This window comes from Heteronotia binoei, chromosome 4 (assembly GCF_032191835.1).
Source record: "Heteronotia binoei isolate CCM8104 ecotype False Entrance Well chromosome 4, APGP_CSIRO_Hbin_v1, whole genome shotgun sequence".
In the NCBI taxonomy this organism is placed as follows: Eukaryota; Metazoa; Chordata; class Lepidosauria; order Squamata; family Gekkonidae; genus Heteronotia; species Heteronotia binoei.
The window spans coordinates 24,291,791-24,306,212 of NC_083226.1; the positions used below are offsets into that span (position 1 = coordinate 24,291,791).

A 14,422-nucleotide genomic window follows, 5' to 3' on the forward strand; every position below is an offset into this window, starting at 1 on the left:
TTAAGACAACATCACAAAGCCATGAGGGGAACTGGAAGGAGCCTCATATCAAAATGTGCCTGCAGAACAACTGGTGGGAAATCAATTGCTTGCACCAGGGGTAGAGAGAACAAAAGCCTGGGGGTGGAACAACACTAGTGGGAAATCAGCACACATCTATCACAACTGAAAGTTATTACTGACAAACAGAGTTTCCTAAGATTGTGATATCAACACATAGTTCTTCCAGACAACAATAAATCCTGGCATGCTCCCCTTCTCTAATGAACAAGCAACACACCTCTTTGAATAAAACAGCTGTATTAAGCACAGTCAGAAGCTGGATAAGGGCTAAACAGGATTGTTTCTGTTTTTAGCTGTTCGGAAGCTACTTTTAAGAGATGGTTTCCACTTCTCAGTAGGTTACATATCTACTGTCTTCTCTTGAAGCTTGTCTCAGGAGCATGGACCTTTCCTGGAAATCTGAACATGTTTTTTCTCCTCCCTGTAGAGAGAATGAAAATGACAGGGGATAATGTGATCTGTAAGTCTCATCCCAGAGTGTAACTGGTGCCTGCAAGAATGTCAGACTAGTGACTCATCCTTGTCTACATTTCAGGTGTGACATTCAACTATCTACCCCACAGTGAAGCAAAGACCCCACCCAGATATGACGAGAAAGTAGGTGATGTAAAAACCTCTGCTTGAGATCCTAGAGTAAGGTTGCCAACTCAAAGTTGGGAAACACCTGGAGATTTTGGGGGTGGAGTCCAAGGAGTTTTTCAGTTTTGTACTAGGTAGATACACTAAGGCTGTAAGGCATAATCACTATAAATAGTATTTCTACTTAGCATATATTAATCATTGGATATACATGATGCTTTAATATTTTTTTATAACCACCTGGAGGCTGGCCAAACTACCATGGAGAACTACTGCCAGAGTAAACAATACTGGCCTTCACAGACCAAAGGTTTGCCGTAGTATATAACAACTTCACATGTCGCTGACTGGTGGTCTGGAGGACTCTGGGGATAATTCCTCCCTTATCAGTGCACAAGCAAAGGACTTTAACTGTTCCTGACATTTGGTTTCTGTCATCAGGCAATGTGCAGATACAGTCCCATTGACAGTGGTTCTCATTTCTGGTTTAACTGTATCTGTTTTTTTAAAAAGAATCTGCTACAACCAGGGAGTCCCAAGCAGTGCTCCCTCTAAGGTGAGTTAATGTGAGCTCACAGATTTTTAGCCTCCAGCTCACAGATTTTTGTCTTAGCTCAGGAAGGATGACATCAGAGCACACTAATCGATGCAGGAGCTCACAACTTTAATGCCAGGAGATGTCAAAGGAGATTTTTTGTTCACAAGACTGCGGCTTAGAGGGAACGTTGCTCCCAAGTATACAGAAATCTCTCCATTATCTGTGAGCAGCCTAATTTCACTATCTAACTGGCCAGCACAGGGACACCATTCACTGTTAGAGGGATCAAGTTGAAGACCATTAAAAAAAAAAAGAGCAGGAGAAGAACTAGTGGAAAATTCACCACCTTTGGGTCTTTACACGTGAAGGCTTGCACACTGAAGTGGGGCTTTTTTTTTTAACTGAGCCCCCTCACATCATCTGCCTTTTTCATCACTACCTATGATCCAATGTGAAAAAGCATGAAGGATCAGCTAAAGAAACCACGAGAAGACAACACAAATAGTGAAACAGCTTAAGAAAAAAACTCATGGTGAAGAAACCCAGAGAAAAACTGAGGGGAAACCACTGTGTGAGTAGTCAAACCCCAACCCCATAGGGCTGAGTTCTGAGGTAGATGAGAAGCTGGCTGCTTGCCCAGCCCTGAACCTTAAGACTGCAACAATAGAACAATATATCACCACACTGCTCAGGTTTGGGCTGAAGAGAAGAACAAAGCAGTCGCTGCTCATTTAACCTAGTATAATAGTTTAGATGCATATTGTACTAAGAGTGCCTAAACCGTCAAGATGCTGGATGACTTACAATACACCTGGACTGATTTTGTACCAGGCTTGTTCCGGGTGGAGAGCCCTTTTGCTCCCGGATCTTCTCTCTGTTTTCGCACAAGCTGCCCCGGAGCTGTGAGTCGGTGCGCCGCTTTTCTGCAGCAAGCAAGATCCTCTTACAAGCAGTTTCTGCACCAACTCACAGCTCTGAGGCAGCTTGTGCAAAAATAGAGAAGCGTCAGGGGCAAAAAGGCTCTCCACCCGGAACAAGTCCTAGTGCAAAATCCGTCCTGTTTTTTTCCTGTGTGACAGAGTGTTGGATTGGACGGGCCATTGGCTTGATCCAACATGGCCTCTTTTATGTTCTTATACAATCCTAAGAGCCCCGTTGAATAGAGCTAAGTAGGATTCTAAGTAGACCTGTTTAGGATTGTTCTATTAGTTGTTTATTTGAAAAGCTAACATGAATTTAGGGCCAAATGGGAAAAAAAGCACTGGAGGTTCTGTGAACATATGAAGCTGTCTTATACTGAATCAGACCCTTGGTCCATCAAAGTCAATATTGTCTACTCAGACTGGCAGCGGCTCTCCAGGGTCTCAAGCTGAGGTTTTTCATGCCTGCTTGCCTGGACCCTTTTTAGTTGGAGATGCTGGGGACTGAACCTGGGACCTCCTGCTTACCAAGCAGATGCTCTACCACTGAACCACCATCCCTCCCAAAGAAGAAGAGATGAATTTCTACCCTGCCCTTCAATCAGAGTCTCAGAGCAGTTTACAATCTCCTTTCCCTTTCTCTCCCCTCAACAGACACCCTGTGAGGCAGGTGGAGCTGAGAGAGCTTTGAGAGAACTGCTCTTGAGAGAACAGCTCTGACAGACCTGGGATTGACCCATTATCACTCAGTTGGCTACATATGGAGGAGTGGGCAATCAAACCTGGTTCTCCAGATTAAAGTATTCCACTCTTAACCACTTCACCAAACCGGCTCTAAAGCTGAGATATCAGTACTCAGTATCACAGTCCACAGACGGGGGGGGGGGGGCCCTCTGGGGTTTTTGTTGTCCCAGGCTGCCCCCCACTCACGTCCCATCCCTGCCGCTCATGGGGGTCTTTAAATGGGAGAGGAGACTGGGGCTGTTTCTGCTGCCTCCCTGCTAGGTGGCCAGGTGGCAGGCCAATCTGCCTCCCCCTCCCATTTAAAGGCCCCCACTGATCAGCTGATTGGCAGGGTCTAGGAGGGGGAGGTGAAAGTCACAGCAGTGCTGCCCCTTCTGCCACCCCAGGACATGGGTGGACAAATGAGGCACTGTGGCCTCACTTTGAGGCTGCCTCTTCGGAGGGAGGCCACACTGCCTCTTTTGACTGTCTGGGTCTCAGGTGGGTGGAAGGGGTGGTGGGGCTGCTCTGCCTTGCTCCATGGCCCAGTTGCTAACAGGTACCAGTCCATGGCCCAGTGGTTGGGGATCCCTGATCTAATGTACGTCAGCCCCATTCTGATTGAGCTTTGGGCACACTGGGGGTGGAATGGAGTGTTTATGCCTTTTTCTCCAGACTTCCTTCCCAAACTGAAATGCCTTTTGAAAGCCACTGAAGCAAACACATGTGTACATGTAACTGACCTGAAAGACAACTTGGCTCTCAGACAGAGGGTAAGAGCAATTAATTTCTGGTTACCTGTTTGTAGCGCAAAGAATGCACTCGTTTGGGTATGTGTTTCCATCAGTTCCACAGACTGGATTAAAGTCTCTTGGGCATCCAGGTAAAGCATACAAATTGCACTGAGGCTGAAAAGAAAACAGATTTGCTAACAGAGTAAAGTTTGAGTCCAGTGACTCTTTTAAGACCAGCAAAGTTCTTCTCTGGGAATAAGCTTTCACGTGCATGCTAACATCTACCCACAAGTGTCTTTTTAGAATGTTTAAAATACAAACCAATCTGTCTCTAAAGCCCACAATGCATCACACCCCCCCCCCTGGACTAGGAACAATTCACAGAGTTAAACTGGTAAACTGAAAATGAGTTCAGTGGATCTGTGCAGCCTTCAGCATGTCATAATGTGGGAATTTCACTGTGTATTCAGTCTGCAACTCAACCCACACCTATCATATGTCCACTCAGCTTGCTTTTTGTGGCTTGGAAGCGATGCTATCAGTGCAAGACGAAGGCCATGTGAAGCACGTGATGAAGCAACTGTGTAACTTGCTCATGGCCTCAAACTCTAGATCTCAACATGGCAACTCTGTCTTGGGAAGAAAGTGTGGTATAACAGCTGTGAAAGTGCTGGACATACACTGGGAAGACCCAGGCTCAATGCCCTAATTACTGGGAGATCTTGGCTCAGACAGTTCCTCTGATGTTCCTTAGCCTAATGTTACCTCACAGAGCTAGCTGCAAAGATTCAGGGGAGGGGGGAACCTTCATGTATGCTGCCCAGAGCTCTTTAAACAAATGGATAAAATAACCACAAAGTCATCCCTTCAGGTTTGCGGAACAGCTACCAAAAACTGCATGAAGAAAGATGAGATTGTATGACATTGAATCTGACCGGCAATACTGACATGAGGGAAATTTCCTTCCAAAGTTATTCGTAAGAAAACAGTGTTTATACTTTTATCCCATTCGTCATAAAAAAAATGCTATTCCAGAGCAGTAATTAAAACATTTCAAAAACGTATTAGGGTGCCTCTCCAAAGGCCTGCTCGTTACTCGTGACACATATAGATTAAGAAATTTCTGCAGCTGCACTCTGCTCACTATAAGCCTCGTGCTGTATTCACTGCGCTCAGGTGGCACATAACCCAGGAGCTTTTAAAAGGCATTTTAACAAAGGCGATAAGAGGAGCCTTACTTTGCTCACAAGAAACCCCTTAATCTGATTCACTGTAGTAGCTATACTTGCTATTTTATAACAATAAGAAGCCATACTTGTTATTTTATAAAGGGGAGAACATTATTTTACAAAGGGAATAATCATTCTCTCTTCAACTCACTTCAGAGTCCCCCTTTCCGGGAGGAAACAGCAACAATAGCCCTGGAAAGAAGAGAAAAAAGTCTCATCACTGCAACACCCCCATTCCTTCTTGCAGCAACCCTCCCCTTGATTCCAAACACACAGTATGGTTGCCAGCTGGCAAGAAAGCTATGTGTATCCCAGTAAAAACATTCATGGACTGAAGAACCTGTTTAGAGACAAAAACAAAGAAGGAGCCTTTTAAACCATTTTGATTCCAGCAGAAATGCTGATGTTTAGATCCACAAAAACTCATGCTGGAATCAGCTTTTCCATTTTTTAAGATTCAGGAGAAGAGGGCCAAAGGTGGAGCAATGAAACAAAAGAGCAGTGCTGCAGTCGGAAGAAAAATTATTTTATTTAGTTGCCCTGGCCCTACATGTTTCACCTGCACTTCTTTGGGTGTGTGTGGGGGTGAATCTATAGGACTACAAATATAAAACGGGGGGGAAAAAACAAAAATAGCAAAACAGCATTAATTGACGTGGTAAAAAACAGTAAAGACTGAGTATGTGAAAAGTCAAAACAGAGCCCTCCCGCTTAATTTTAATAGGAAAGGCTTTGTGCTCTTGCACTGAGTAAATTTAACACGGCTACCCCCATCACTGAAAGCTCACACTGAAATAAACATTCAGGTGGGAAGCTGTGTTGGTCTGAAACAACAGGACAAAGTTGGGAGTCCAGGGGCATCTTTTAGTTCAGGGGTGGCCAAACCTGTTTAATGAAAGAACCACACAGAATAAACACTAGATGTTTGAGAGAAGGAAGGAAGGAGAGAGGGGTGGGAAAAAAACCCAACTTTAACTTTAAATGCGTTTTCCAAGCTGACAGCTGGCTTGGCGAAGTGATTGAAACGCCTTTTCCAAGTCAGTCAACAGGGTGGTGGGGGTTTTGAGAGTCACACAAAATGTGTGCAAGAGCCACAGTTTGGCCACCCCTTTTCAAGACCAATAAAGTTTTATTCTGGGCATAAGCCTTCATGTGCATGCCACACACACACACACACGTCTTCAGATGCACACAAAAGCTTCTCCCCAGAATTAACCTTCGTTGGTCCCCCTGGACTCCAACTTTGAAATAAACGTCGTCAGCCTTCAAAGGTGTTATTAGTGCAGTTTTTGTTTCATTTTTGTCCTGAACAGCAGCCCACGGCAGAAATACCAGCAGGTGCAGCAGCCTCGCCAGTGCATCTGTTTTCTGAAGGCACCCAAAAGCAAGCGGCGCCCGGCAAGTTGGCAACCGCCCTATCCCCCCCCACTGGTCACCATGGCAACGCAGTCGCCCGGCCATCCCGTCTTGTCTCTCCCCCTCCTCCCCCATTAGTCGAGCGAGCCGTTAGCTGGGGTTAAACAGCGGGATAGCCTCTCCGCTCGGTACCTGACACCATCCATAGCAGCGGGACCGGCCGTCTCATCTTCCTCCCTTGACGCCAATGGCAGGAGGAAGAGAAGTGGGGGAAGCCAGTCCCGTCCTGAGGTATTTGGGACGCCCGTTGAAGCGCGCGGAGGAAGCCACGCCCACGTGACTCCTCCCCCCCTCCATGTGCCCCGCGCGCGCTGTCCGTCCGAGGTAAGCGGACCAGCAACCGGCGCTCGACAGGGAGGGGCTGGACTCACAGCACGCGGCCAAGTCTCCGCCCCTCGGGGGCCGATTAGCCAATGGCACACAAGCCTAGCAGAGGGGAACATGTCGCTCAAGTCGAGGAGCTCTAGAAATTCTGTCAGAAGAGGGAGAGGAGGTTCTATTTGTTGTTTTGCTTTACGTTGGACTTTTTTAAAACCTCACAAAGGAAAACAACAGCAGCAAAACAAAAGAACAATGCTGCAATAGAAAGAAAAAAAATATTCAGTTATATACTGCCCCTACATGTTTCACTAGTGCTTCTTTTTCTCCTCCCAGAATGCTCCTTGGTCACCTGGAAGAAGCCACTTACTTCAGTTGCTTGGTGTCCTTCTGAGGTAATCAAGGGTGGGGGAATATAAATTTTAAAAAAGAGAAAACACAGATTTCCATTAAAAGCTATATTAATTGACATAGTAAAAAGACATTAAGCACTGAGCAAGTGGAAAGTGCATACAGAGCTCTCCCGCTTTATTTTAATAGGAAATACTTTGTGCGCTTGCAGTGAATGCAGCTACCCCCACCATCCCCCCACCAAAAAAAAAAAATCAAGACAATAAACTCTCAGGTTTTACCTCACCTGCGCTCTGGTTTTTAAGAGAAACGTTTGGTGTTTGCTTGAGCTACTGGTGTGATGGCCATCATCCTCATGCTTGCTGCTCCTTCATTCGCCGCTCCATTCGCCGCAAGGCCTGCAGCCACAGTTTTCCCTATCCCATGTCTTAAACCATTATGAGTGTGCTAGATCATCCTTCTTATGGAGAAATGGAAATGCCGGTTCCTCCTTTTAGCTGCACCTTTTCAAGCGCTCCAGAGCTGCAACGCATACTAGCCGTCGTCAATGAAGAGGAATTTGTTGGGCTATGCCAACCTGAAATATGAGTGACAAGCAGGTTTTCAGAGAATGGCAAGTTCACTCCAGTGCTGTTTTTGATCTGACCTGGGTGCCCAGGGAACACAAAATTGTTACTTCTTTCGGGAGATCAAACAGCTAAAGTGTGGGATGTAAGGACTGCTGCGTTCTTGGGAGTGTGCCGAGGACATCAACACAGCCTCAAGTCAGTTGCTTTTTCCAAATCTGAGCAAACAGTGTTTTGTGCTGGAGGAAGAAATGGAATCATGGTTTGAGATAGTCATTGCAATGAGAAAGATGGGATTTACAGACAAGTGAAGCAAATAAGCGGAGCACACAACATAACGGACAAGCATTTGAAATTCAAACAGAAGAAGAAAAAACAGAGCGGGAGAAGGCTGGCTCCTGTAGTGTGTTTCCAGAAGAGTGTGACAGAGGTGGTACTTCAAGCTGAACACACCTTAATTTCTGCAGGGGCAATTGATGAGATATATGGGACCTGCACAAGAGCTATACCACATATTGACAGGGCCCAGTGTCAACCAGATCTTTCAGCCATACTGGGACCAGCACTCATAAACTTGATTACTTTAGTCTTGCTTTGGACTTCACTGGTACCAAGCTCTTTGCTAATTGCACTGATGATATTATATATGTATATTCAATATGTCAAGTCAGAAGGACACTCCGGTATCGGCTTTCAGAGGATCCAAGAGCAACAACTGATGTAAGTCATTTCAAAAACTCTTTTTATCAAAAGCTGGCAATCCTTACAATGGTTAGTATTCTCCATGAAACTGATTATTAAGATTTTTAAGATGGAACGTTGCAACCTCCAACATCAATAGCATTTGAAAATTCCTTTCCAAAAAGGGCAATGTCTGTTTCTGTTTGAAATGCTGAACCCAATGAAAAAGAATTTGCAAATGTTACTGATGTGGGTGGTCTATTATTACTGTTGTTGCTGCTGTTGCATAATTGGAAAATTTCATACACATTGGATAATGTACTTTCAATGCACCTTAGCAAATAGATTTTCCTGTTTCAAATAGGAAAATCCAGCCGCAAAGAATTGCTAAAACACACTGAAAGCGCATTATCCAAAGTACATATGTGAAATTAGCCTTTGTCAAGGATAAAGTCTGTTACCAAAATTGGTTCGCACAGCAGAAATCAAGGCAAGCACCTCTACAAAAAGCCTATTCAAGCTCTTTATATATTTTTACAAGGTGTAAAAATTTAAACACACACACATGCACAAAAATGAATCTACTAAGCTGCTTTTAAAATGTAGTAACTAAAATTCATACAAACCCCCCCCCCCCATTCTAATTCCAAATGGTACTATAACAAAATAGGCGTTTTCACATATGTTTGTGCAAACAGAGCACTGTGGATGGTGCTTTGAGAAAATGTCACAAATATGCTTGCACAGAACTAGGCCACAAGAATTGTTACTCTTGGATGTTGTATATTTTCCAGGCTGCATGGCCATGGTCTTGACATTGTGAGATCTGACGTTTCACCAGCAACTGTGACTGGCATCCTCAGAGGTGTAACCCAAAAAGCTGGAGTTTTCTCTAGGTCAAATTGAGAAACTGGAGTTCTCTCTAGGTCAAATTGAGAAGAAGTTGGTAGGCAGGTAATTTCTATCTACTCAGGCAGGTGGGGTAGGGCTGAGTCATTATCTTGTGGGAGCTTCCTGGGCTGTGACATGCTAATGGAGGAGCTTACTGGAGGGGGTTCTTTTGTCTATGGATTGGCTATTGAAATTCTAACCTTATCTGTAGTGCTGTTGTAAACTGTAGGGCATTTTGTGTTTTTTTAGGACTGGAAGCCATGCCCTATTCATTTTTAAACTTCCTTCCTTCCTGTTGAAATTTTATGTTTATGGATTTCAGTGGCTTCTCTGTGTGATCTAACATGGTAATTGGATGTCCTGGAATAAGATACTGTGTCCTGTTTGAGTTCGGCTATGTTCAGCCACTACTGATTTTTCAGGTTGGCCAAGTCTACAGTGTCTTTCATGTTCTTTTATTCTTGTCTGGATGCTACGTTGTGTGGTCCTGATGTAAAGTTGTCCACAACTGCAGGGCGTATGTTATACTCCTGCAAAAGTGCGGGGGTCTCTTCTGTCTTCTGCAGATTGTAGCATCTGATATATTTTTCTGGTGGGTCTGAACACTGTAGGTTATATTTCTTCATAAGTTTTCCCATCTGATCAGTGATTCCTTTGATATATGGCAAAAACACCTTTTTTGTGGGAGACTGTTTTTCCTCAGTTATATCTGAAGAAAATATATCTGAAGTTATATCTGCCTGCCGGAGGATCCCCTGCCCCCACCTGGGGATTGGCAACCCTACAACTAATATATCTGGGTTCCAATGCTGGTTTTCACATTAGATTTGACAAAAGTTGACACTTGTGTTCTGAACCAGTTGGCAACTCTAGGTAAAAACACATGACAGTAATTAAAGCCACATAATAATAATTGTAATCATTAATGAATGATTTTAACCATGCCCCAATCCCCTGTGATGGCCATTTCGCCCTTTGTTCCTACTGGATGGCTTCCCCCCCTTTTTTTAAACCCGTATGGACTCATAAGGGAAGGTCCAATTTGACTGCCACTCTGCTCTGATTCTCTGCTTCAGTTCCTCTCCTGCACCCACCTGCTAATTCCTTTTCCTTTCCCTATCATTACCTCATTTTCCTGGTGCCATTTGGGTCACTATGGCAACCCAAATTGCCCAAACTCTATGCAGACCTGAATCTTAGGGGGTGGGGGTTGGAAAAAAATTATACCAAAACCTATTGTTCTTAAATCATAGGTTTCCTACAAATTGGGACTCTCCCTCAGGTTTACAGAACTCTAATTAGTGACTTCGGGCCCTGTTGTGCAGAGGGGGCTGTTAGATATCTGATACTTGGATATCTGATATGACAAACGCCAAGGCAGTTTTCAGCATATCAAATGTTAACACTCTAACAATAGCCCTTCTAAAAGACAAAAAAAGGAGAATGGACTAAAATAACATGAAAACATTCAACCAGTGGCTAAAAATTAAAATTCTTAAGAAGCTGTGAAAGAGCATTTGGCCAACACATTTACAAGGAATTAATTGAAACTTGTGGCAAAAAAGAACCAGTTTGGAAACAGCAGACCTCTAACAGTTCTAGTTGAAAGTAAGTGTCCATGGAGGTTTAATTTGTCATTCGAGCACATTGTCCGCAGGAAAAACAAACTAAGAAAGAAACCAGAAATGCCATTCCTGATTGCTTGATATACACTGTAGTTGTATAGCTTGAAGGTTACCTTGTATTAAGTTCCACTTCTTATCTACCTGCCAAAATGGTCCAGGGTATTAATTGTCCAGTTTCCAATTGACCATTCATCCACATGTCAACAAAGACATTTTGTGGGAAAGTCAGCAGCGAATGCTTGCAGACATTTTCTTCCTGCTTTTCATCTTCTAGTCATGGGATTGCCAGCCCTAAATAAGGGCAGTTTTTGTTTCTGTTTAAAAGGTGAAATGCAAATAATTTACATCAAAACCTACAGTGGAGTATTGATCATAACACAAAGTTGTCTTATATTGAATCAGGCCTGAAGTCTGTCAAGGTCAGTATTGCCTACTCTGGAGTCTCAGGCTGAGGTCTTTCCCATCATACTGCCTGGTCCTTTGAAGAGGAGATGCCCAGGACAGAACCTGGAACCTTCCACATGTCAAGAAGAGGATCTACCACTGAGCCACAGCCCTTCCTTTGCTCTTTAGTTGGTAGATGTCCAACTGGATTTATATTGAATCTCAGAGCAGTCACAATCTCCTTTACCTCCCCCCCCCCACCCACACACAGTAGACACTCTGTGAGGTAGGTGGGGCTGAGAGACCTCTCACAGAAGCTGCCCTTTCAAGGACAACTCCTGCAAGAGCTAAGGCTGACCCAAGGCCATTCCATTAGCTGCAAGTGGAGGAGTGGGGAACCAATCCCAGTTCTCTCAGATAAGAGTCCACTTGAACTATACCAAACTGGCATCACCTTCTTCAAAAATACAAAAATAGTTGTTATGTTGGACTGGGGGGAGGGATTCTGAACGGTCTATGTTACGTGCTATTGTAGAACCAGTTTGGTGTGGTGGACTCTAATCTGGAGAACTGGGTTTCTTCCCTACTCTGCCTTCACATGAAGCCTGGGGGGGGGGTGATATTGGGTCAGTCACAGTTCTCTCAGAGCTCTCTAAGCCCCACCTACCTCACAGAGTGTCTGTTGTGGGGAGAGGAAGGGAAGGAGATTGTAAGCTGCTCCAAGACTCTGAGTGAAGGATGGGGTATGAATCCAATCACCACCACTACTACTATTACTTCTGACAGAGCATTCAACAGTCTCTGTTACCCACCTCATGTAGCTGAGAATACATTGACTTGGCTGGTTGCCCACTGGATATGAGTGGATGGACTATGGATTGGCAGATTCTGTAATGAGCAGTTGGGTGTATGGCTCATTTGATGCACGCTAATGGATTTTATATCATGGATGAAGTTTATGCATGTGGGCTGTGCCATAGGCGGTGTCAGTGCATGGCTGCATCGTCTCATAACATTCTTAGTCATAAAAACCTAATCCTGAGAGGGCCTCATGAGTGTTTACCTGAAGCCATCCTTACTGAAGGAAGACTCATCTGCATATGTAAATAATGGCAGCAATCACAATGGATGTGTCTAAGACATACATATTTGTTTATCTACACAAACTGCTGCCTTCTCCAAAGTCCAGGCTTCCCTGGAAATGTATGTATGTATGTTGTGATGGTCCTTATTCATTAGGTTTTCATCCCATGCTTTCTCCAAGGAAATGTACATGGTTTCACCCGCCACATATCTTACCCTAAAAACAGTCCTGTGTCTGAAAAGGGTGAACGCACATGAAAGCTTATACCTTGAATAAAACTTTGTCGGTCTTAAAGGTGCCCCTGGACCCAAACTTTGTTCTGCTGCTTCAGACCAACATGACTACCCTATCTGATTCGAACAGTCCTGTGAGGTAGCACAGGCAGAGAAAACGTAACTGGCCCAAAGTCACTCGGTGAATTTCATGGTGGAATGGGGATTCGAACCCATGTCTCTGTGGTCTGAATCCAACATGCTGTACCACATTGACTCCCAAGCACTCGAGGGCTCTTCCTCCTCACAACAAATGCAATACATAGTTATAGGGCTGACTTTGGGGCATATGTACCTCCTTGTGGGCTCAAACAGTTGAGATAGAAGGTCCAGCATCTCTGGTCATGTGTCAAATGCCAACTGCGGGCTCTTGGAGCCTCAGTTTGCCAGGGAAGGAAGATCTTCAAACCCCACTCTGTTCTGCTAATCAAAACCAGTCCCTTCATGCTGTGAATAACATTTTAAGGGGGCAAAGGCCTTTGTCCTTTTTTAAAAAATGCCTTTTTCTTTTAAAATGTTAACAGCACAGGAGGGATCCTAGTTTTGATAAGACCACCTCTGTCCCTTCTTTGTGCAGTGCCCAGGCAATCTGAGGCCACATGAGTCTGCAATTGGCATGTTATGGAAAAAATGCATCTTATTGTATGGGGTTGATGGGGGAAAATTAAGTAGATCACTAAAATTCCACAGAATATAAGCAGCACATAGTCTTGTGTGTTTGATTTAAAAGAAAACTTTACTGAGAAATAAATGGGGAGGTTCCATCAGAATTGAATAAAGAATAAACTGTCTAACTAGCTGTTCCTGATCTAAACACCATCTTGGCTCAAACCCTTGTTCTGACTACGCAGAAAAGGCACAGCGAACGGGCCTTTATCAACCCCAATTTTTAAAGCCACAGTTGGCACAATTGTGAGGCATCCCCTTTTGACCCATAATTATACAGCAGAAACCCAGACACATTTGTTCTTTAAAAGTAATTTATTTTTCACTAGAATGACTTGGAAATCTTTTCTGCAGCTGAGCCATGCCCACACACACACACAACGTGTGTCTGCACAGAAGCTGTGACTAAGAATTCTGAAGGGGCGCTGCAGAACTGACTTTCTGCTCCAGCCATGACTCTGCTTATCTGCTCTGACCCTCTGGGATTTGGATCATATTCAGCGTCAAACAACGGAAGGCAAAGTATCCTCACCAGGGTCTTGACAGTTTGTTTCTCTCCTCAATAGGAGGAGTCCCCTAGGCACTGCACTGTCAAGAAGACAATCTCCAGTGCTCTTCAAGGGCCAAATAACTCTGCCACCTCAGTAATAAACTATCTCTGGTTCTTTGAAGCTGATTTTCTAAATGGCTTTCCTTTAAAAAAAAACCAGATTGTTTCAATACAAATTTATTTAGAAAGAGCATTCGCAATATCAGGTGGTGAATTACCAAGTACTGTGGCATGGCAATAAAATGGATAATGCAAACTTGCTAATTAATATGAGCCAAACCTGGTACAAATAGAGTTGCCAGGTCCCCTGGCAAGGGATGGGACAGTAGGGTTGCCAGATCCAGGACAGAAAACTCCTGGAGCATTGGGGAGGACAGGGACCTCAATGGGGCAAAATACCATAGAGTCCACCCTCCAAAGCATCCTTTTTCTCCAGGGTAACTGATCCCTGTAGTCTGGAGATGAGCTTTAATTCTGTGGGATCCCGACCCCAGGTTCCACCTGGAGGCTGACATCCCTAAAATACATACCTCACTGGCTCCAGTGGCAGACTTCTCTAGCCAAGGGCAGCTACTGTGGAGTACTTCCCAGGGGAGGGAGGGAGGGTAGGAGAACAATGGGGTCAGCCACAGGCCTCCCTTTCCATTGACTCCTCTTGGGAAACAATGGAAAGGGAGGTCTGTAGCTGGCATGCCCTATTTCCCTTTCTTTCACCACACCCAACCAACCTGTATTCCACTCCCTCTATCACCCCACCCATTGGTGGGGGCCAGGCCTTGAATTCAGCAGGAGCTCACAGGAGCACAGCTCCTGAACCTTTCTGACACCCCCC

General features: G+C 44.5%; 1 protein-coding gene across 1 annotated transcript; it reads right to left on the reverse strand.

Annotated features, from left to right (window-relative positions):
* Positions 1–283: 283 nt before the first annotated feature.
* SPINK2 (serine peptidase inhibitor Kazal type 2) lies at positions 284–6,589 on the reverse strand. Its single transcript, XM_060236938.1, has 4 exons — positions 6,335–6,589; positions 4,938–4,978; positions 3,622–3,731; positions 284–484 (listed from the first exon to the last, which is right to left on the reverse strand). The coding sequence occupies exons 1-4, from the start codon at positions 6,369–6,371 to the stop codon at positions 436–438; spliced, it is 237 nt and encodes a 78-aa protein (XP_060092921.1). The 5' UTR covers positions 6,372–6,589; the 3' UTR covers positions 284–435.
* Positions 6,590–14,422: the final 7,833 nt, after the last annotated feature.